We start from the raw sequence: 25137 nt of genomic DNA on the forward strand, positions 1-25137 counted from the left end.
GGATGGGGAAATACAATTGTGCTATGTGCCCAGAGAGTGGAAAACTGGTAATATTTTATGAACAACACACTAATGTCAAGCAGCCCTCTCTAATACCTGGCTTCTCTTCTTGTTTCCAGCCTCTCACTTGTTATGCCTATTTTCACCCAACCTTTCATCGTCCTACCAAAGACCTTATAAGCAACAATAACTAAATCACTTCCAAAATCTTAATGTCACCATACTACTCTATGACTCCTTCTTTTTTAGTTTTCCATCTCTTGGATTCCAGTGGTCTGACTGTAATAATTCCTTGCCTTCATCAGGATTCTTGGTGGAAGTTGAGTTCCCCAGGAAGCAACCTCTGTGGTTGGCCTGCAGGAAGTTGATTGCCTGAGTTATTTCACTGATTTCTGGTGTTTTGTTCTTATTTCATGGTTATGAAAGTCTTGCTAACTGTGGGTCTCCTTCTTAGATCTCAATGACCTCGCAATAACTTTTATTTATAGGCTGTCAGATCTTTAGCTCTGAAAAGAATCTGATGTTATTTCAATATATTTTATTAGGAAATAAATCAACTTACTTTTCTTTTAAGATAAATAGATTAGTGAGTTTCCTAGTGACTCAATGTAGCCATTTTTATCCTCGGTTTCTGTACATTAATAATATTAAAGCTCTAATGATTATTGTAATAGAAATACTGTATTTGACTAATCACCATTTTCAAGAAGCTTTCATGAAGTAAATAATAGTAAATAACTTGTGAATTCAAATCCCAGGTCTAGCATGTTCTAACAGGATGACTTTGTGCCAGATATTTAACTTCTCTAAGCCCCAGTTTTCTAGACTATAAAACGGGAGTAGTGTTTGTATTTTGCTCATGGGATTGCATATGGATTGAATCAGATAATATCTTTACAGATATAAAACACTGGGTTCAGAATTGACCATTGGGACAAAATGATGAGGATTCTTGGACCCAGAGTAGTTGAATGCAAGTCATAGACTATTAATCAGCAGAGCCAGAACTAGAGCTCACATTTTCTATTTTGGGTTCCCATGATGTACTCATGTCCTTCTTTCTCTAACCATCACACACAAGCAGTCTAAGTAAAAGGAACATAAATCTGTTTTTGAAAACAATCTCCAGAAAAGGCTAAACTCTGTGCTTAAGGTTGTAGGTTATTTTAATCCCTATCACGAACTTTTATGAGAAAGCAGGTGATGCTCTGAACTCCATCCCCAAAAGAACAAGACTTTTTGTTGAATCAGCCCATTATTCTATCACATGGGGAGGAGCTCCAGGTCAAAGGATGAGAGACATTAATTTGCATCAGGAAACAGCAGTTGTCTATATTCATAGACAACTATATTCATAGTACAACATGGGAGAAACTAGCTACACCATCATTTTGTAGCGTATGGATTGAAGCATGTCTTAGTAAGACATACAAGCAGAGAGGGGCTGGATTCCCTTGATCCCTCTGATAAAAGCTATACCATGTACTGTGGACACCTAATAAATATTCATTGATATCGACTTAGTGGACACAGAACTCCTTGAATTTGGACATTTAAAAAGAGTATTCTCCTTGATAAGAAACTAATAGTTGTAAATTCATTCTTCATACTTCTTGGGCTCTTACCTGTTTTGTCTCACCATGCATCGTTCTGGAAACACTTTCAGCTCAGGATGGGATCTAACGTACCAAGCTGAATTTTCACCTAAGCTTTTGTGTTTAATGCATGTTACTTTTTCTCTTGGCTTCTATGGACATTTATCTTTTTTAATTTATCTGCAAAATGATTACACTGTTGTTCCATTATTTGGCTAACCATGATCTTACTTATTTTTTTTCCTTCAGATATTGATGAGTGTGCAGCTAAGATGCATTACTGTCATGCCAATACTGTGTGTGTCAACCTTCCTGGGTTATATCGCTGTGACTGTGTCCCAGGATACATTCGTGTGGATGACTTCTCTTGTACAGGTGAGCTTTAAGAAGCAGTGTTGTTTTTTTAATTCATCCATTCTCTGCACCATGTCTGTGTTGTTACGTTTAATTCCTAGTGCACAAAGTACTATTTTTATCTAAATAGTTCTTCTCTTTATTACTTCACCCCCACCTTTTGAGAAAAAAGCAATAATAAAAAAATTATCTGCATAATTGATTTCCACTCCCAATTTTTCTGCCTCTGTGTGTGTGCTTGCATACATGGGTGTGTGATTTGAAACTGAAGTCCCAGTTGCCTATAGTAACACTGAGGGAGTTAGATATACTAGTTCTAAAAATAGAAAGTATCAATTATTTTCATTTCATCATGATGAGATGTTTTTGTAGATAAGAATATGTACTTTGTTCCCACTGGGAAAGACAAGGATTAAATTTAAAGAGGTGACAGGGAGTACTTGGTGGTCAAAGTTTAGGTATATGGGAGCCAGTCAAAACTGTATTTAATTAATATATGCTTGTTGTCTGTGTCCCACCTCTTTCTATATCCCTTAGCACTAAAGTGGTCACTGACTCTGTTGGAGTAGCGCTGGTTTTATGGGGCATTTGGTTTGGCTTTCCAATATATTTTCAATCATGTACATACAGACATGAACAGTAAATTGGATAAGGGTGGTAGAAGATTCCAAGTTTTTCTTCTCTTGGACCAAATGTGTTTAAATACTAAATCTGTAAGTTATAAGAAAAGGGTCCCTTGAACCCAAGATTTCAATCATGTTGTAACTTTTCCTGATGTCTGCATCTTTCTCTTTGTTCCAATCACGTTGGTATATAAAAAGTGGATTCTTTACTCAGAATATAATACTGCTATTTTTTAATGTACTTTTTTTTTCTGAATGACCTTTTCAGAAGTGCAAAAAGTTGCAAAAGTTAAGGGCACATGTTAGTATGTCCAAATTTCTTTGCCAGTGATGTCTATTTATAAGTTACCATTCTTTGGGTGAAGGGCTGGAGAGTTCAGATTGACGCAGGTTTCTGAGGACCACATAAAGTCACATCTCACTTATCTGTCTTTTACATATTATAATTAATACTCTTAGGAAAAGAAGAGAGAGACTGCATAAACATAGTGTGCTAGGATTTCAGTGTTTTAAAGGATCAAAACTTTTTCGGACCAATAAACAAACACTTTCTAAAAAGCTGTAAAGTTACAGGGCCTATCACTCTGTTCTTAATAGTAAATGTGGCTCTTAACGTCTTTTAACCCTAAGATTAGAAGAAGCAAGTGAATATCCTCCTAGCCCAAGAGCACCATATTATGCAACTTAATAAACATTAATTAAGGCCCTGCTGTGTGGAAGACCTTGTTGAAATTCTATCAGAACGCTTGACTTTGCTCGGATTTCCTCACTGAGAAAGGAAGGCAAGAGCTGGCGCTTGTCGAATGCCTTAATAGGATAGGCGCTCTGTCTGGTGGTTTATATATGGAACAAGATGGAAAATGTGTTATCTTAAGAACTGGCTCCACAGCTACTTTTAGAAAGGGAACTATGTTGTTTGGAATAAAAGGTAACAGTGTGGGTATCAGTGGGCACCCAAGTACCCTTCTCCCCCCTACACAGAAAAGAGTAAATAGCTCTGCAGGAAAAGTCTACATCAAACACACACACACACACACACTTTTTTGTTTTGTTGTGTGTGTGCCTAAGAGGGAACACAAAAGACAGAACAAAAGAGAGAAAGAAAGGAGGGGAGAGGAACCAGTCAGAGAACAGAAGGCTGGGTGCTGTGGAGGACAGAGGGCTGGTGAAAACCACCCAATAGTAGGATAGCTGAAAGGGTTTTTAAGAGAAGAAATATTTTATGTGAGTTTTTTTATTGTTTTGCCATACAGTATGCTATGTGAGTTTTCCTTATTACCCTCAAATCTTCAATGAAGTCTTCCCACCCTGAATGCCTCATGAGAACCGCCCTCCCTCCCCTATTAGAATGTAAGTTAACATGGTGGACAACAGAAAGGATACCAGTGCATTTAGGATGTGGGGACCACAGAGGTAACCATTGTCAAGTAACCATTGTTACAGTTCTTTCTGCTGCCCCCACCAACATACACTTACTAATATACACACACATCATTATCATCACTGCCTCCTCTCAGGAATTTCAGAAATCTTGATGAGGACTGTGGATTTTCATAGGTCACAAAATAGGTGAGGTTTTTTTTTCTTTAAAAAGCCTTCCTTTGATCCCAGATTTCTTTCAACCTGCTTCCCTATTTTTTCTGCTTTTCCTCACAACAAAACTTCTTAATTTGCCTGTGGTTATTGTCCTCACCTTACATTTATTCAGCTCACATATGCTCCTCACCTCTCTCCAGTCAGACTTCCATACTCACCATTCTGCAGAGGATACATTTATCAAGGCCATTTATGAACTCTGTTTTGCTAAAGCCAGTGTTCTTATCTCAGCAGCATTTAGTAGGGCTGACCACACCTTGCTCTTTAAAGCACATGTTTTCTTGGCTTTTGTGCCATCCTATTTCCTGGTTTTCTTTCTTTGTCACTTGTCACTCTTGCCCAATGTCCCCAGTTATTCTTGTGCTGCTGACTTCTGAAAGGTTAGAGTACCCTCCGGTTCTATCCTGTTCCCCTTCCCCTGTTTACCTATAGGTTCTTTTTAGATGCCTTCATCAATCTTAGAGCTTTAATAGTATCTTTATGTCAACAACTCCTAAATGTATCTCTCCCGTTCCAATCTTTTTTCGGAACTTCTGAATTATATATTCAACTTGACATGTACACATAGATGCTTAGTAGGAATTTCATGCTTAACATGGATAAGACAGAACTTGATTTCTTTCCACTTCTACAAACCTCCTTCTCTCCCAACTTCTCCCATTCCAGCAAAAGCACCATTTACCCAATTTTTCTAGCCAAAAATTTAGAGATAACTCCTTCCTCTCCCCAGGGGTTACCCTTGATCACCCCTCCAATTTCAATCCATGCATCTGTCTTGTTGATGCTACCCTTTACGTCTTGTCCTAAGTCTGTCCACTTCTGTCTATATCACCTATTACCATCTTAGTGGACTTCAGCCATGGCCATCACATTGGACTTTCTGTTCCAGTCTTGTTCCATCATAACCCATTCTTCACATAGCAGACAGAGCAATTTTTTAAAAAAGAGAAATCATACAACTCTACTTAAAACTTTGATCTAGTGTCTCATTACGTGGAAAATCAAATCCCTGTTTCTTATTTCAATATATAACCCTATGTAGTTTTCCTTCTTTCCCTTCTGTCTTTTACCGTTTCTTTCCTTGTCCATTATGACATGGCCACGCTGACCTTTGTCTTTTTCTCCATGCAACAAGCTTGTTTCTGTTTGTTAAGACCTTTGCATGAGCTATTGCCCTTTTATGGAAGTCTTTTTCCTCTTGATATTTGTGTATTGAGCTCTTTTCTCATTTACCTCTTAGCCTAAGCCTCAGAGAGGCTTTCCATGATCAATATAAATAGCCACTCTGTTGTTTTCTGTCATACCACCTGATTTTAGTTCTCTGAGTAATACATATTATTATCTGGAATTTTCTTATTTATAAATGATTCTTTTATCTGTCTCTTTCCACTAGAATGTAAACTCTTGAGAGCAGGGGCCTTTTTCCTTTTGTTCTCTACTATACCTTGACTACTTAGAACATTACCTGGCACAAAGCAGTGCTCAATAAACATTTGTTGAATGAAATAATGCATAAAGCTACTTGACTTTGGGCAAATTTTTCACTTTTGAAAACCTCATTTATAAAATATTGTTCACATCTGTCATACCCACAGGTTATAGTGAACGTCAACTAATATATGTGAAATTATTTATCATAGCACTTTTATCAGTAAGGATAGGATATTCTGTAGGATGTTCAGAACATTCTATTGGATGTTCTAAATATAAGTGACTTAAGATAAATTTTATTTTTTGCTTATGCTATTTGTCTATCTCTGATCAACAGAGGCGTTCTGCATACCATATTCTCTTTGGGATGCAAGCTGTTGGAATGGTCACTATAGTGAACATTTCCAATCACCAAGACAGGGAAAAGAGATCCTGGAGGCCCTCCATCAGCCATTAAATGTTCTGACCAGGAAGTGACACAAATCACATCTACTTATAACTCATTGACTAGAACTAATCACTAGTTCCATCCATCCACAAAGGGATGAGAAAATACTGTCCTAACTCATGCCTGGAATGGTAGAGAACCAGAAACATTTGGCAAATGGTACCCATGCCTATATAGTGAGTGATACTAACAGATTGCCAACAAATATGGTTTATTTTGACATGAGTAGCTATTGATTAGGATAACCTTTTTTCAACAGCAGTTCATAAGCTATGTAGGTATTCTCAAAAATTAATTACAATATTAGGCACATTGTATTAAGTGCTATGATAGAAATGCAAGCAAAATACAATGAAAAATGGCCCTTGATTGCCAAGATGAAGTGTTTGAAATGTTTTCTGAAAGCAATGGGGGGCTGTGGGAATTGACTGCGGCATGCTAGCATGCAATGACTATACTATGTTAGGGATTTACAATGGGGAATATGGATGGGAGACAGGAGACAGGAGGAGAGCCTCTAGGCCAGATTCAAGGACCTTCATTAGACACTTTCATAGTAAGCTTGAGTCTTTGGAATGCTGACATTTATTTTGTGTCCTGAAAATAAGCTTGTTAGACCAAATGTGCTCTGTACTCTCCAAGATATATTATGTCCCCACCCATAACCTCTGCCACTTTTTATAGGCAAAGAAGACTTCCTTCCCTTAGTGGTCATTTGCCTGTGTAACAGATGAGGTGTATGATAGATATCTGCCACTATAAAATGTCTTTTCAAATGTTTCATTGCCAGATGATAATTTGTTGGGAGAAATTGACAGGCCTAAAGGCATTCCTTTATTTGACTCCGGATCCTGATATAGCATTTCCATTATTGACATTCCTTATTTCCAAAGACCATTCTAGTCTCTTCTCAAATCAATCAGTACCTGCTGACACTGTTCAGTTGGTTTTATAACCATGTCAAGGTCATATTTTTTTCCTTTCTTTTGCTGTTTTATGTCATTTAGCTTTGCTACTCAGTTTTTAGAAGTCAGTAGTCATACTGAAAAATTCTATTCAACCAAAAATAGGAAGCCTAAAGTTAAAGAAGATATATCAGCTTTGGTGATTCATTGATTTATTGGATGATTGATTAATTAATTATTTTACTATGTATGAAATATTCAGTTAGTGTCTGTCACAAGTGTTATAAAAGATAGTCACCAAGATTATTAAAAAATAATGTCTGTGCCAAGGGGTTCATGGTTTGTTAATTAGGCAATATCTTCAAATGAGAAAACTCAAATGTTCATTCACCATCAAAAATATTGCTTGCCAAATCATCCCTCTTTGAAATCTTAGTAGTTTAGTTCAGTATTGGATGTTTCACCCTGTGGTAGTTATTACTACTTGACAAGTTTTAAAGAAGGAAAACCAAACTAGTCTTTCCCAATTCTGTGCTGACAGCCATGGTCCTTTCAGAAGACTACACCTGAGACAGTGGATGCTAAGCATGATGGAGGAGAAAGGCAATGCATTACACAGAACAGGAAACTTTAGCTCTTACCCAACATTTTTCTTGCTAAAAATTGAAAAAAAAAAAAAGGATTATATATATGGGATAATAAAGCTCCAAGAGTTCGACATTGAGAATAATTATCTAGAGCTTAAAAGTGTGCTGTAACTTAATCATTACCTCCCTGGGGACTGGGGTTTCCCTGACATGAGTATGTGTTACATATGGAGCTCTGTACTTTTTTGTAGGGAAGTCTCCCTTGGCCTTTGAAAGGGTGAAATCTAAAACATTTGGCCTTTGACCCTTGGGGGAGTTTTTAGCCTTGGAATTTTCGTGTGGATTGAAATTGTGTTGTTTCTTGTAAGAGATCCCTTAGTTGCTCTTGCTCTTTTATGAATTTTGAAACTGGAAGAGGTCCCTGAAATGGAGGTGTTACAGGGAGGAGGGGTTTTTCTTCTCTCCCCCGTATGCTTTTGGTTTTTGGAATAGTCAACCAGCTTGATTTATTGGCCTCTGACTTTCATTTATCCCCAACTAAACTCCCCGTGTTTCTGGCTGTTTGATAAGACATTATCATTAGATACGCAGGCAGTTTTAATGGAGGATATTTGTGATTTACAACAAAAGCTTGCAGCGATAAGACAGATACTTCACAGTAATGGGTAGGCATTCATTTTTATGCCAAAAGCTTCCCATGAAGGTAAGAAATAAAGGGAACAAGTGAGATAACAAATATCCCATGTGATCTCTATTACCTTGCTAAAAGGATTTTTATTTTCTTGATATTGGCATGGAAGAAACCTTAAAGGAAGTTTATGTTTGAAATAGAGAAAACTTAAAGACTTAGATATAATAGCCTATTAATTTAATGGTTTGAATTAAGTACCCTATAATGAAAAGAAGTTAGACAACAGTTTAAATGCCTTAAAAGTAATAGTTAGTTGTTAGAAATGTCAGGCTAGGTCTCTGGAATATGCTTTACTCCCATGATGAACTATACAAATATTTTTGATGAAATTTTATTATAATTTTGGTTAATTATATTGATGAAATAGAGAATATTTTCAAATATGAGATATCTGATATTTTCTCATTTAGGAGAGCCACATGAAATGGAACTAAAACAGAACAGTCCGCAACCTGATTGCGCAAAATGGTAAATTTTCCACTGATCATCATTATCTTTCAGGCCCATACCATGTACTTGTGTCAGAATGCTTGTCCTTGTTTACCGTTGGCTGTGTGGCAACATTAAGGGACAAGTTACAGGACAATTGCTTGGCTTTCAGTCTCAGAAGAGGTGGTACATTTATAAGAATGAAACAGGTCACAGGCCTCTAGACTATTTTACTTTAGTAAAAATATGCTCTATGAAATGCTTTATAGAATGCAAAGCTACTTTTTGCTTGTTAAAGATAACCAGAAACTATTTATTGATATATTGAACAAGAAAAGTCAAAATAAAGCATGTGCTACTACTTTTGCATATTTCAAAACCAACCTAGAAGGTCTGATGATAGTTATTTATCTGTTGTTTTCATTTGTATGGCTGGAATTTCTCTCTTGTTTTCTTCCTTTCATATAAATAGATAATTGGCACTGTTACCCTCCTTCCCTACGCCCTCAGAGGAGGAATGCTACTGTACCAAAAGCAGGATTCCAAAATCCTAATTCTTTATGGCAGAGATTCTCAATTCTCACCTCAGGGTTGAATCACCTGGAATCTGGGATCTATCCCCAGAGATTTTGATTTTTGGCTGTTCTGGGGTTGGGACCCAGCTTTGGTGGGCTTGTTTAAAAGTAATTCTAATGTCCAGTCAAGGTCAAGAGCCACTGCTTTAGCATAGAACAGAAGAACAGAGAGGGTTGGAGTATGGAGAGAATATCAGAGGGAAATGGGAAGGGAGATGAATTGCCCACTGTATTTTGTAGATGAGAAAAAAGATTCCCTAGAACTGGTGGTGAGAAATGTGGAGTTCAGGAAGTCATGAAGCAGGGACTTGGATGGTTCCTGGAGGAGGGGTCCTGCTTCCAAAGCTGCACTCCGAGATGTATAAGATGCTGGATAGACAATAACTGTGAGGTATCTCTATAGATGGGGCCTCATGGGAAGATGTTGAATCTTTAACTGTGACATTGCTGCTGCATTGCCTGAAAGCGCCCTAAAGACAAATGGAGCATATCTATGGTGACTTTGTGTTCCATGGGCTGAGGATTAGGCAGCTTCTTCTGTGCCAATGCCTTGGTTATTGGGGGTCCTCTAGAGCCATGATAGAGCCTGATGGAAGTGGGGAACACTTAAAATGACTGAGACATTTCAGTGACCCCACTGTCTCAGAAGAATAGGAGCTCACAACCATTCAAGTTGAATTGAAGAAATTATAGAAACTTTCATCACTTACACAAACACTTTTGTGACTGGACTTCTCTACCTGTCACATATACAAAAAATGAAGTCAATAAAAGAACGAAACAGAAAAAAATTAAGAGGTCCCTCTAAAGAGGGATTATAGTATAAAAATTCATCGAAAGTTTGTTTTTCCAGACCAATTTTAGTTTTCCATATGTAGTACTGGAAAAGCCAAAGACCACATATTTATTTCATTTAGTGATAGTAGTGTTAAAATAATGTTAGGGTTTGTTAAATCCAGCACATATATCTTAGGGAGACTATCAAAGCTCATTTACCTTGAAATTGCATGATGAAAATAAGTCTGAAAGACATGTCTAGTGTTTGATTGTTTTGTTGGGTTTAAGTGGGAGTTCCTTTTTATTCCTACATGTGTTATAAAGGACCTGAACCACTTTGGCTGTTGCAGAACAACCAGGATCAATGATGGAGCTTGCCCCTAGGGTGTTTGTGAACAAACCTATTAAGTACTGTGTTGCCCTTGACCCAAATTCATCATAAAAGCCTTGTTAATATTTCTGTACACTCTATTGTTAGATTTGTGCATTCAGAATCACAATAAGGCTTTCTCATAAAGGAGTTTCATTAAGGATGCTTTAGCGCTTACAAAATTGTTGAGGCTGGTCTTGCAGCTCCACTCTATCCACATTCAGGTCATACAATGAATGGACATTTCTCTTTAACAACCAGTGTTTTATCTTATATTCTTTATTTCTATCTTAAAGACATGGTACATGCATATCTATCTATCTATCTATTTAATCTATCTGTCTATTGTTATTTCTGTACTTTTTAGAAGTATAGTGAAGTGTCTTAAGATTTTGTTTTCTTTTGCTAAGATAATTGAGAATATATACCAACTATTCTTTGGCCAAAATGAAAGCTATAAATTCTCATGGTTAAAGTCTAGTGTATAAATTCTACTGGTTGCAAGCTTTGATTATGTCACTTATTTACTCTGTGAATCAGAAAGCTATTTAAATTCTCTGCTTCTTCATCAGTATTCACTGTACATTCTCACAGAGTTGTTAAAGGATAAAGTGACACAGCGTACGTATATCAGTTTGAGTAAGTTTAGCTGAAAGAATAAAAAAAAAAACAGAATAACATCAAATGACTCAACTGGCTTAAATGACAAATTCTCACATAAAACCATGACTGTGCGGACAGGTTTTTCAGAAATAGTTAATTCAGCTGCTCCATGAAATCCTCAGTGAAACAGATTCTTTCTAACTTTTTACTTGGTTATTTTCAGTATGATAGTTTTGGAACTTGATCTAGCTCCCCTCAAGATCTCAAAACGGTGAAGTTACTCCAAGCATCAAATCCTGACTTAACCATGTCCCAGAGTCAGAAGGGAAAAGAGATTTCCCTTTTCACAGTCCCTTTTTAAAAATAAGAGTAACTTTATTACAAACCTCAACAGATTTATTGTCATGTCTCATTAACAAAAATAGTTTGACCTACCTATTCATAAAATATACCTTAGAAAGATAAATAGAATCAAGATTTATCCCCTGAGGCTTGGGCAGATCTCAGCTTCTTTTGTAGTACTCGGATAACTTACATCTAAACAAAATGTGGGTTTCTTTGTCAAGGAAGATGTGTGTGCCTGCGTGTGTGTGTGTGTGTGTGTGTGTGCGTTTCCATGTATGTGTAGATCCACAATTGTTAGAGTATATTAACAGCTTTGAAAACATGTTTCAAGCTTAGGATTAATAAAAAGAAATGCAAATTAAAATGAAAATTAGATAGCAGTTATACTAAATTTATGTGTGTGACTATCTGTGTGTAGATACATGGATACACATATATAGATAGACATATATGTCAATCACTCTTTTCTGGAGAAGGTTCAGGAATTCAGCACTTTCATATATCACTGATGAGAATGTAAATTGATACAACCTTTCTTGAGGCTAACTTGACGGTTTATAGCCAAAGGCCTAGAAATGTTTATTTATAGTAACTTATCCTTAGAAAACAATCAGTCACAATTATTTATGTAAGAAGACTTTCACTGTGGCCATTTATTCCATTTATTATTTGTAAGAAAAAAACTGGAAGCAGCGTAAATATAAACTCATGGAAATTCGATTAAATAAATGACAATAAATCCATATAGTGGAAAATAATGCATATTAAAATAATGTTTAAAAGAATATTATGTGTCAATGGAAAAGTCTCATCATCTAACATGATTTAAGCAAGTGTGTATTTTATTTTTCACTTCAAATAATAAAAAATATGTATGAATACATATGCACATACACATGCAAGCACAGACACATAGAAACACAGACAGGAAATATCCTCACGCTCCTTCCCAAATAAACAGAGAACAGAGGGTATCTCTGAGTGAATGGTTAAACATGATACTTTTTCTTTGTACTCTATATATTTTCTAAATTTTCTGTAGAAAGAAATATAAGACAATGAACCTATATACATATTATTATGAGAAAAGTATTATTAAAATATTAGAAAGCAGAAAATGCTAGACAAAGGTGACATTGAGTTTTTTTCCCCCCAAAGTCTCCTAAATGTTACCTCAGTAAATTAAAAAAATATATATTTATGACCTGGTAGGGATAATGTCTTTCATGTTTTGTGACATAGATTATAGTTCTGAACTAAAGTGATTAAAAGCAATGGCTTTGCTTCATGTTCCTGGAGAATCTGCATGGCCAATATGGCAACTGAAGGCCACTTGCAATTATGGTGCTGTCTTAATTCAGGCGGCTGTAATGAAATACCTGACACTGGGTAGCTTATAAACAATAGGAATTTCTTTCTCACAGTTCTGGAAGCTAAGAATTTCAAGATCAAGGTGCCTGCAGATTAGGTGTCTGGTGAGGGCCTGTTCCTCACAGATGATTTTTTTTTTTTTTTTTTGAGACAGATTTCGCTCTTGATGCCCAGGCTAGAGTGCAATGGTGCGATCTCGGCTCACTGCAACCTCCACCTTCCGGGTTCAAGCGATTCTCCTGCCTCAGCCTCCCAAGTAGCTGGGATTACAGGCATGCACCACCACACCCAGATAATTTTGTATTTTTAGTACAGACAGGGTTTCTCCATATTGGTCAGGTTGGTCTTGAACTCCCAACCTCAGGTGATCTGCCTGCCTCAGCCTCCCAAAATGCTGGGATTACAGGGGTGAGCCACTGTGCCTGGCCAGATGATGTTTTCTTACTGTGTGCTCACATGATGAAAGGGGTGAGAAATGTTCCTGGGGTCTCCTTATAAGGGCACTAATAACCTAATCACTCCCAAGGCCCCACTTCCTAATACCATCACCCTAGGGGTTAGGATTTTAACATGAGTTTTGGGGGAATAAAAACATTCAGACATTTCAGATGCTGTGTTCTTCCTGGAAGCTGATCTGATAGTGGAGTCCTACCACACTATCTCTCATAAGCTTTCTATGAAGGGTTTTCAGAAACAAGGCAGTTGGTCCAGATTTTTCTGGATCAGGGCCAAGACAAAGAGAGATACTAAGGGGAGCCTGAAAAGACCCAGTATTTCCACAGGAAAGCAACCACTGAATGAGAATCAGGGAACATACATTCCAGTCTTCCCCCTACCACCAGCTCACTGAAAGTTATCATGTCAACATTTTTCTTGGACTTTGAAAGATTAAGGTTTAACTAGCTCAATGGTTTTCAGTCAGAATAACTTGGATTCTAAATAATCTTTCTTTTGAAGAGAGTTCAGCTTCTTAAAAAAAAAGGATTATTTTACAAACTATTACTTTTCTAATTCTATGATTCTGTAAGATGTGGTTTCTGACCTCTAGGAGATTATGATCTCTTTGGGAGACATAAAATTTACATTTAAGTAGAATAATTTTATCAGGCATATAACTGAGTTCTAAATTGTGAGTTACAGGCATTAAATGCTATGGGAAAGAGCATTGGTACTGGGAGAAAGGACATTTATTACTAACTGGTAGAGAGGAAATGTTTTCTATCCTTCCACGGGTGTCTGAAAGGGTTTGAATTTGATGTTAGGTGGGAGTGCATTGAGAAGTAATTGTGCCTGTTGCTTGAGAAATAGATCCATCTCCATTTTTATTGATCTACAGTGTGAACTGGAGGTTACCTGTGTAGAAATGGAAAGAACACAGGGCTCTGAATCAGCCAGGCCTGGGTTTCTGCCCCAAGTAGGGTATTTATTCATAGCACCAACTCAAATCATCTTCAGAGAAATGGGCACATCTTCTTTCTAGAATCTTACAAGGAGTGAATGAGAGAATATTTGTAAAGTGCTTGGAAGAGAGCTCAGCATAGAGTAAACGCTCAATAACTGTTAGCCATTACTACCTCTACACATGAGGAATCTATGTTAAGGTGTGGGAGGTTGAGGAACTTGTCTACAGCTGTAGGCTAGATGGTGGTGAGGCAGAGATAGGAAAGTCGACATTGTAACTCCATAGGCTCAAAGATAGGATAGGATAGCAGGCTGTGTAACTCCAGAAGCTCAAATATAACCTCCATCAGAGCTCTTTTGAAAATGTCTTTAAAATGCGAATGCAGACAAGATCGGGTGCATTCAGACCAAAATCTCAGAAATCACCACTGAAGAACCTATTCACGTAAGCAAGCACCTACTGTTGTCCAAAAACCTATTGAGATAATAAATAAATAAATAAATAAATAAATAAATAAATAAATAAAATGCTAATGCGATGTGTTCAGCAAGCAATAGCCATTGTTAGAAAGAAAGAAATAGCTTGGGCTTGTGACCAAGTGAATCCATATTTAACCCACAGCTCTGCCTCTTACAAGCTTTGGAGTCTTGGGCAGATTCTTTAAGTGCTCCATGCCTCAGTTTATAACACCAAGAAAGACGATTGGGTTTTAAGGTTTGATCGTGTGAAAGAAAGCCCAACCCAATGACTGAGTCCTAGGTGGTACTCAATATTGAAGCCCTAAGACCTGTTCACCATATTTCCTTTTTCTCCCTCACCTTACTAAGTAGCTCTTAAAGCACTTAAAAGGATAACAGGGCACCTTAAGATACATTTGGAAAGCCACTTGCCTTGAGAAGTCCAGGCTGTGTAGACAGTGTTGACTGGGAAGATGAGCCTAGAATCAGATGCTTTAGGCTCATGAGTTAAGAAGGAGATGATGTAGTGTAAAGTGGACTTCAAAACAGAGTTTATAACTACTAAGGAATACATTCCTTTAATTCAAGAGAAATATCACCTTCCTAGAGTCATTAGTCTGTGATTTGCTGTAGAACAGAGCTTTGGAATGTGCTCTGTTAGCTCCCTTTAAAAATTTAACTTTGTTCCCTGAGAAGGGAAGCCCATTAAACTGCAAACACTTTTCGGCATTTATCAGTTCTGCTGGCTGGCATCTAGTTATTGCTTAAGGGTGGTCATAGGACAAATTGTTTTCAAGAGAAGACTGGTCTAGGTTGGACACCAGGATGGAGTCTTTGGCACTCAGGAAATTTCCTTAGAGGGAATTCGCAGCACTCAGAGAGACAGGTAAAGAAAATAGCAAGTTTAATACAATTATAAAAAGGGTTTTTCTAGTTATAAAAATAGTATATTAATACTATAGTAACATTAAGAAATTTAGAAGAATAAAAAGAAAATAGGCTATATATGGTGGCTCACACCCGTAATCTCAGCACTTTGGGTGGCCTAAGTGGGAAAATCATTGAGGCTAGGCGTTCAAAACCAGCCTGGTCAACATAGCAGCAATCTGTCTCTACAAAAGAAAAAAATTTAAAAAATTAGCCAGGTGTAATTAGCCAGGAATTATGACATGGGCCTGTAGTCCCAGCTACTCAGGAAGCTGAGGAAGAGGATTGCTTGAGCCTAGTAGTTCAAGGATTCAGTGAGCTATGATCCGAGAAGAAGAAGAGGAAGAGGAGGAAGAGGAAGAAGAGGAAGAGGAAGAAGAAGAGGAGGAAGAGGAGGGGGGGGGGAGGACAGGGAGGAGGAGGAAAATGACTTCAACCTCTATTAACATTTTGCATTTGGGAGTATTTATCTTATGTCTGTTTTCAATGCCTGCATTTGTAGTCTACATTGTGGAAATCACACTGTCACTAATGGTCAATATTCAATTTTTTCTTTTTACTTATTTCATAAGCATTGCCCAAATTATAAGATTATTTGAAAGATATACTTGTTTATGGTTAAAAATATTCCCTCATATGGACATCTTATCATAGCTGTTACTACATTAGAGAAGTATTAACATCCAGTTGCCTCTCTGTCTTCATTTGTTTTTAACAGATGCATGCATTTTTTTTCTTTCTGTATTATCATGATGATCATTGTTTTTCCTCAGTTTGGACAAAGAGTGCGTCACAGAACAAAAACTCAACCAGCCCAACACAGGGACTATGCATGCTTACGGACTCCTGGAGGGGAGCATCTTAGTTTGTCTGATGTTTTCTATTTAGGGACATTTTAGGGAAAAATAGGAGGTTAAAGAGCTCTGTAATCTTAATAAATATCGTGATGTTTTAAGGACCCCACATAATTATTTTACAGAAAAGCACATTGTAACTAGACAGTAGTGCTCTAAAGTGAGTCTTTGCCTCATTTATGAGATGTGGCTTTCATATTTGTATTTTCTTACTGAATTATTTGTCCTTTAAAATTTGAAGAGTATTCCCTAGATGAACTAGCATTTTTTCCCCCTTCTGGCGTTTGTTTTCCCATTCTCGTTGATAAGCAGACTGTAGGGAAAGTATTAAAGTATTAGGAGTTTCAAATAGCTGGGATGTTAGAGACATATAAGGCATCAGAAATATCTTCAGATTAAAGCCATTTGATTCTGAATTTTGAGGAAGTGTTGAAGAAATGTGCCTGGAGAAGTCTTACTTGTGAATCATCAAAATCTTTAGTATTTTTCCTCATTAGGAGAGCTATGTCACCCTCAAGCAGATCGTCCATTTAATTGGTTATAATAAAAATGCGGCATTGATCAGAAGAGGCAGACCTTATCCCTTACTATCAGTGTGAGAGGGGGATGAGGGAACAATTATTGTCCCAGCCAGGGGAGTGTGGTAGTAAACGACTGTTACATCACGGCCACCCAGGCTGAGTGGTATACAGTACAGGGGAGGGAATCAAGTCAAGATTTACCCTGTAATGCTTTTCTTGGCCTCAAGCAAACTGTTTATTTTTTAGGACAGGTTGGAACAGCTCACAGCTTTGGAGCCAAACCCAGGAGGGATACCAGAGAGTAGTGCCCTCTATCTATTTTTAGGATTTAGAAAACTGACAAGTTACAAAGTAGCACTCACATGTTGTCATGCTTAGCTCTCAAACCAGCTGGAGTTCTGAATTTATTCAACCTCTACTTGGACAGGATTTATTTTATTTTGACTATTCTTCTAGCTCTCTTTTCCTCTTGACTCTATTCTTTGGTGGATTATTATAGCTTTTCTCCTTAAATCTTGTTTTCTTTACCGTTTACATTTGTTTCATTATTGCGTGTATGTGTGTGTGTGTTGTTATTTATGGGTGAATCTAATAATGGTCTAAATGAGAGACTTAATGCCATGAAACAGAAAATAACAGGTATTGGTGAGGATGTGGAGGAACTGGAACCCTCGTGCACTGTTGGCGAGCACGTAAACATGGTGTAGCCACCATGGAAAATAGTTTGGTGGTTCATCAAAAATTAAAAATAGAAAAAAATAGAAAATAGAATTAAATGATCTGGCAATTCCACTTATGGGTATATACCCAAAAGAATTGAAAGTAGGGTCTTGAAGAGATATTTGCACACTCATATTCATGGCAGCATTATTGACAATAAAGTGTGGAAGTAACTCAAGTATCCATCAATGAATGAATGGATATGCAAAATGTGATACAGACATATAATGGAATATTATTCAGTTTTAAAAAGGTAGGAAATTCCGATACATGCTATAATGTGGATGAGACTAGAGAACATTATCCTAAGTAAGATAAGCCAGTCAGAAATAGACAAATACTGCATGATTCCACTTATATGAAGTACCTGGAGTAATCAAATTCATAGAGACAAAATGTAAAATGGTGGTTGCCACAGGCTGGAGCAATGGGGGCATGGAAAGTTATTGTTAATGGGTATAGGGCATTAGTTTTACAAGATGAAAAGAGTTTTGGAGATGGATGGTGGTGATGGCTGTACAATATAAATGTGCTTAATACCACTGAATTGTGCACTGAAAAAATGGTTAAGAGAGTAACCATTATGTTTATATTATGTATATTTTAATTCAACTAAAACATTGGGAAAAAAATGCCACCAGGGGAAAGATCTCTTCCCATTAGTAAGTTATGTAAATGCAGTAGGTCTAATTTCTTTACTACCATAGGTATATGAAAGGATCACAGAGGAGAGTTTTTCAGATAATGTCAGGCATCCACCTTTTTATTTTAATTTAATTTTTTTTAAGTTTATGGAATAAAATTTCAAATAGTCATCTGCTCGATGACTTAGGATTAGGTATGGATGCTTGTTAAATCACTAAACTCCAATCAGCCCTTCTCTATCCTGTGAGTATCTCTAGTACTGTCTTGTGGAATGAAGTGCATGGGTTTTACAGCCTCAGAGACTCCTTTCACAGATTCTGGGTCATGGCTGTCTTCCTAAGAGATGAGGATGATAGAAATCTGGCTATGGGATCTAATAAGGTTTTACCAAGTTTTTTCTATAAATGGAAAGCAAGGACTTAATGGTGATTACCTGGACAGTATCCCTTCTAGAAGAGGAACAGAGTTTTGGGAGGGGCACTTCACACACAGCGTTTAGGAAATTCAGTACCCATGTCCCATGTCTGATAACAAGGCCTCCACATCTAAATCTACAGGGTGAACATGGCAACTCTAGAGTCAGGGACAGAAATATCTCTAAGCAACCAGGGAGTTGAAAGAGGCTTGCTTTTTTTCTTTCTTGTTACATCTATGGTATTACATTTTCCCTGCTGTTGATAAATAATTCAGATAAGAAAAGAATATTAGAACCATGACCTTTTGGAGGACAAATACATTTGCAATTGGTCCCCAAACACCCACAGGCTCTTCTGTGAAGGTCAGTATTTTGTATTTGTTAGTTGGCAGTATGTTCTTTGGGACTTTGCAATCCATGGGCTTCGTTTCTGTAGCTAGAAGGAGAGTGAGGACTGCATGTATGAAATGCACAGACCTAATGGTGTCATCTTGTCACGGTCCCTAATTGGGCTGCTGAGCAACAGGTAATAGTTAGACTGGTGGGCATTAGTGGGCTGTGCAGCTTTGTTCAGAAGACGAGATTATCTGAGGATATTTTATGACATCATATAATTGATTTGCAACCTAAATGGATGTGGACTAGACTACCACACTGAGTATCTGGGGACATGCATGCTGATGTGGTGGGGGAGATGGCAGGATGCCTAATGCTGGAACTTTTGCCTCTTGCAACTAGGATGTGCATGCACACCTAACAATGCCACCTACCCATTTGTTCACTTCTGAAAATCATCTCTAATATGAGGATAATAATAATAATGATTTAATTTATATTATCTATAACAATAATTAAGTAAGAAGGTAGACTCTGGATATAATTGTTTGGATTATTTGTGTTTAGAAGCAATGTTATTATCCACCTATTAAGCAAATCATTTGTGTCAACATTCACCATGAATGCTGAATATTTGGCAAGGAAATGCGGTAGAGAGGAAAGCATTTGGTATTGGGTATTAGAGAGACTATTTTAATCCAGACTGACATACTACATAGCCTCAGGCAAGTCATTTTAACTCTTTAGGCCTCAGTCATCATCTGCAGCAGGAGATTTTTGGATTATAAATGGACTTTTAGAAGTCCCATTAAGTGCTGACGTCTTTGAAGCCAAGATTCATGGCCTTTCATCTCTTCATCCACAGTGCTTGCTACAATGATATGTACTTACTTGTTCCTTTTTTGTTTTTTTGTTTTGGGGGAGGGAGGCTTAAATATACATCGATAATCATTTGGAGCATTGCAATTTTGTTTGATTCATAAAACTTTATTGTAAGGGTCCCTTTTAGTTTTACACTTAAAACTTTTGAACAGATGTTTTAAAAGAATGTGTGAGCATCATTTTGACATATTTCTTTGGTGGTGTTTGTTTTGCTGAATATTGCATGTAACTTTTGCATACTGACTCAGGCCATAATGATGTTTTATTAACCACTATTGACTTGTGACTTGGAATTGTCACACAAGTGATCAAAGAACCTTCCTTTGCACATCAGGAGATTTCTGAGGGAAAACTGGAGACACAGGTACAGGATGGACAGCTGGTCTCCCCTTTGAAGTTCTTGTCATGCTGAGTTTCATACACGCTTTTGAACACTTGTTGGCAAATATCACCCCTCTGGCATTGACTATGCTGTTTGTTTAAACTGGTGCCCACAGAGCCAAGGCAGTAACATAGAGGCTCATGGTGCAATGATAACAGGTTCCAGTTGTGCCTTTCCTCAAGGATTAGCCTGTATTGTGTGTGTGTGTGTGTGTGTGTGTGTGTGTGTCTGTGTGTGTGTTTGTATATGCACGCGTGCACACACACAGGGCAATGGGGAGGGTAATGTGGGATTGTCACGGGATCCTTGGGGTGTTGCCTCACCAGCTGGAAACCTCTGTGGCTGACGGAGCCTCCCGTCTAAGTATTGCTCAGGCCCATTGGTCTCGTTCCATCCTCTTGGCCCAGCAGGCTGTGCTTAGCTTATACTACTGGCTTGGATCCCACACCTGTCAAGGGTGAGCCAGGTACAGAGCGGTGAGGGATGTGTGAGCAAGTGAGCACACAGTCCAGGCACTGCACACAGCCAGGCATGCTGGCTGCTTTGGTGGGGCAAGCAGCTGCTGGCACAGGTGCTAGCTCCGTGTGAGGCTGCGGCTGGACCAGATGTACCACAAGTGGCTTCCACTGCAGGCACCTGAACAAGGGGAATACGTTGGTGCCCAAAAGCTTGGAAATGCCAGGAACCACAGAGCCCCAAAGAACGTGCTACAGCCCTGGCTCGGGGAGCCCCTAAATCTGGGCTCCCTGAAGGGTCGAAGCTCTTCTTTCCTTCTTGACATGGTGAGCAGTGGGGTGGGGGAGGGGAGTGTTAGAGGGGGTTCAGTGCATGTTTAAACCCTGTTTGCGTTGCTGCTCTTTCAGTCCTGCCATTTGATGGGTCCCAATTTCTTGTCCCGCATCCAGGATGAATGAAGTATGCAGACAACTGGAGGGTGAGCAAGGTGAAGAGGAGCTTTATTGAGTGACAGAACAGCTCTCAGGAGACCCGAAGTAGGTAGATCCTTTCTGCAGGCAGGCCATCCCAATGAGTATCTGGCCCTCAGTGGAGAGGAGACCCATAGTGCGGGTCTTAGACGGAAGTGAGGATAGATGGAAGATGACCTTTCCACAGTCAGGTCATCCCAACAAGTGTCCAGCTCAAGAGAAGACCTGTGGTGGGTAGCTCCTTTCCTCAGGCAGGTCATCTTGATGAAGAGACCCAAAGTGAGTAGCTCCTTCCCACAGCTAGTAGTCCTGACCTCTCTCTTTGAGTCTGGCTGAGTTTGAATTTTTATAGGCTCCAAAAGGGAGGAAGTACATGCTGATAGGTCCGTGGATGGGCCAAGATAAAGCACCGAAAATTTTCATTCCAGTTGGCAGAACTGACAGCCCAGCCCCCAGGCTTCAGACTGTCCTGGTTTGAAGGTGAGGCTTCACCAGGGACCCACCACTTCCCACCCAGGAGCCTGTCTGCCTTTTGCCACCATCAACCTGCTGTCCCTGCCACCCAGGCTGTTCCTGCTGAGGGGTGCCTGCAGGCCCCCACCCAGCCATCCTCAGCATCCCTCTGGCCTCCTTCCCATGCTCATCAGTGCCCAAAGTCCAGAAGGGGCCCCAAGGTAGCATGGGACTGGTGTGTCAGTGCTGCCCTGAGCCCTCGCTCACCTGGTCAGGGTGCAAAAGCACCCAGGTTCTGCCTCAACTTTGCTCCAAAATCAGAGCAGGACTCGGGAGCAGGGGTGGTGTGGGGCAGTTGTTGGGGGATGGGGCCTGGTGGGGGGGTGGGGGATGGGCTTTGAGAGCAAGCACTTCCAAGCCTTCAGGGGTACAGGGGCTTCCTAGGCCCTGAGAGCAAACGGAGGCCAGGGTTCACAGCTGTGGCTGGGTGGCTGCAGCTGCACCTGGAGGGTGGGGCTCCTACCCCACCAACTCAGAAGTGGGCAGGGCTTCTGCCTGTTCCCAGCTCTTGCAGGCTCCATGGGGCATGTAGCCCCAGCCATGCCTCCTCCACTGCAGCTGATGTCTTTGCAGCGACCACTTTCAGACAGGCCGCAGCTGCCATCAGGATCATGAAAAGAGTGGGAACTAAATGCCAGAAGACCTGCATTCAAGTCTCCGCTTTGATATGGCGAGTTTTATGACTTTGGGGAAGACACTTTACATGACTATTGTCATTCTTCTTTAGCAAAGTGAGAGTGGAGACTTCTGTTTTAGTGCTTCTGAAAGTCTATGATTCTAAGTGGTGTGAATGACCAAGGAGGTCAGAAGAAAGGCAGCACTCAGGCTAGGATGACCAAAGAAAGCTTCTTTGAGTTGGTATCTCTGGAGCTGTGAAATAGGGTTTTGTCCTTATTGTTGTTGTTGTTAGGACTATAAGGATAGGAGAGTCTTCCTCAGTGGAAGGACAGGAAGGAGTCAAAGCATAGAGGAAGAAAGATCCAAGGCCTGTTTAGGCATCTTCTCTTTGGTGTGATGGCCTTTAGCCTTCACTGGGGATGAGAGCTCTTGAAAGGATGACACACTCTTAACCAAACTCGTCTATGCTCCTTTGGCATCTTTGCTTTCAAATTCCTGATTTTAACAATTCTGATAATCACTTATTCCACAGCAAATATTTTTTAATTTACTGTGCTTCAGATTCTCTTTTGTGCACTGAGGGTAGATGGAAGAGACAGAATCCCTGTCCTCTGTGCTTGGTTAGAACATCTGATCTATGCAGTTGGCATGGGTAGAGGAAGGCTTTTGGCACAGTTTTAAGTATCATTTGAGAGAGACGTATATGCAACCCACGGTAATCTATTAAATAGAGCGTGCTTTGAAATGTAAAGTCCAAATGATTGAGTATTGGAGGTATGACTGAATAGCATTTCGGAGCCAGCAGAACCATGTTTACTAGCTTAATGCACTTGTATGAATTACTTAACTTTGCTGAAGTTTAATCTCTCATTTGTATAATGTGCATAATATTAGTATTTATAACATAGGGTGGTTTTAAGTATTAAATAATCAGTGTAAAAGACCGAATGCCTAGCATATAATAGGTGTGCAAAACATGCTAGAGTCACTGTTACTATTATTATAATTTCTGTTATTTTTGTTTTTCACTTAATGTTGAACATGGAATCACAGTATTGCTTAAAAGTGGGGAAAAGCACGCTATCACCTTTATCATTGTGATATTTACTGCTTTCTCTTAAACTCACAGAGTTCCTTTGTTGTTGGGAACATGTAGATCATATGAGCAATCTATTTATAGCTTTTATGACAGCATCCATTTGTGGCTTCCTTGCATTTTAGGAAGGAAAAAATATATATCCTCTTAGGTATGATGATGATTATATTTCTTAGGTAGAGATAGACATGTCCTATGGATGTTAACTCATGAAGAACTCAGGCAGAGAAGTGTGTAATTGTCTGGTGCAGTACAGATACCCAGAAAACTGAGGAAGATGATTCAGGAGGCGTTTTGTTTATATGACCAGATTTACCAACTAAATGGAGGATGCAATTCATGATGCAGTTGAGCCCAACTTTGGAGCCAAAGAGACCTGAATTTGTGTCTTAGTTCTACAACTCATGTGACTTACAGCAAGTCACTTTAACCCATCTGAGCGTGTTTCCTTATTTGAAAAATAGGAATGATAACAATAGCTGTTCCTTTATCATGACATAATATGAGGGATATGTGAGCTAAGAAATATAAAATGCTTAATGGAATTATAGCATATAGAATCAGCAACTAAAACATATGACAACATTCTATATATCTAGTAATACCTACAACATAGTAGTTGCTCAATAAATATTAGATCATTTTTCTCTCTCATGTAACTTTATGTATTTTCATATGGTTATGTAGATTTGAAGTAAAATATTAAAAATATTCTTTTGAGAATATTTATCAATTTTTGGTCCCTAAACTTGGTGTTTCACTTTCATATCTGAAACTGTTTCCGGATTCTAACACGTGAGCCCCCAGGATTTGGTCTCTGCCATTGTGGAGTTTATATTCTACATGGGGAAATAGCTATTTAAAAATACTTGTTATTTCAGTTGTTGTAAGTGCTGTGAAGAAAACCAAAACAGGATAAAGGATTAGGAAATTATTGGTGTGATCCAGAGGGCTAAATTACATAGGGCCGTAGGGGAAGATCTAGTGAGGCAGTAGCCTATTTGAGTGAAAATCTGAATAAGGGGATAGTATGAGCCCTGAAAAGTTCTGTGAGAACATTTCATTCAGAGGGAATACCAAATGCTATGTTCCCAAAGAAGGACTGAGCTTGGTATGTGTGAGGAAAAGACAGAAGGCAGCCATGCCTGTTATGAGGGGGGTGGGTAATGAGGTTGGAGTAATAAGGGGAGACCAGGTCATGTAGGGCCATGTGGACCATGGCAAGGGGTTTAGATATAATTATGAATGTTTTGAGAAGCCATTAAAAGCTTATTCAACTATAGCAGTGGTAGGATAGTCACTATTGGTGACATCAGTAGTTCAGTAATCTATGTATTTAGTAGCATTTCCTATATTTCCAATATAGAAATTGTTGAGGTAGAGTAAGGGTAGTTGGGTATTGTTGAGTTCAAAGAGGTGGCACAGGAAATGACTCTGTCCATAAGGTACTTAATATTTAAGTGAGGAGACAAATCTATTACAAACTGAGTCATTTGCAAATAATTTGCTACACTGTATTACTATCTTTAAGTGCAAAAGAAGTTAAAAGTAGGAACAGTCCCCTGTGGTTTGGAGCAATTTAAAAAGACTGTCATTGTAACTGTTATCATCTTCATCATCATCATCATCATTTGGGTTGGTGTCCATTTTTTTTTAGAGTACAAGACTATTGTAAAAAATGGTCTGCAGTAAGCAATTTAGTCACAAGTTTAAGTGGATGTTTTCTTCACCAGTCAAATGAA

At 38.7% G+C, this 25137-nt stretch overlaps 1 protein-coding gene across 2 annotated transcripts in view; it reads left to right on the top strand.

The window, feature by feature from the left end:
• The window catches only part of NELL1 (neural EGFL like 1), a 910206-nt gene that overhangs the window by 440359 nt on the left and 444710 nt on the right, over positions 1–25137 (top strand). For both annotated transcript variants that reach the window (XM_016920567.4, XM_016920568.4), the window contains exon 13: positions 1845–1970. In XM_016920567.4, coding sequence (XP_016776056.3) covers positions 1845–1970 — 126 coding nt within the window. The remainder of the gene's footprint in view (positions 1–1844; positions 1971–25137) is intronic.

The sequence above is a fragment of the Pan troglodytes genome, chromosome 9, assembly GCF_028858775.2.
Source record: "Pan troglodytes isolate AG18354 chromosome 9, NHGRI_mPanTro3-v2.0_pri, whole genome shotgun sequence".
In the NCBI taxonomy this organism is placed as follows: domain Eukaryota; kingdom Metazoa; phylum Chordata; class Mammalia; order Primates; family Hominidae; genus Pan; species Pan troglodytes.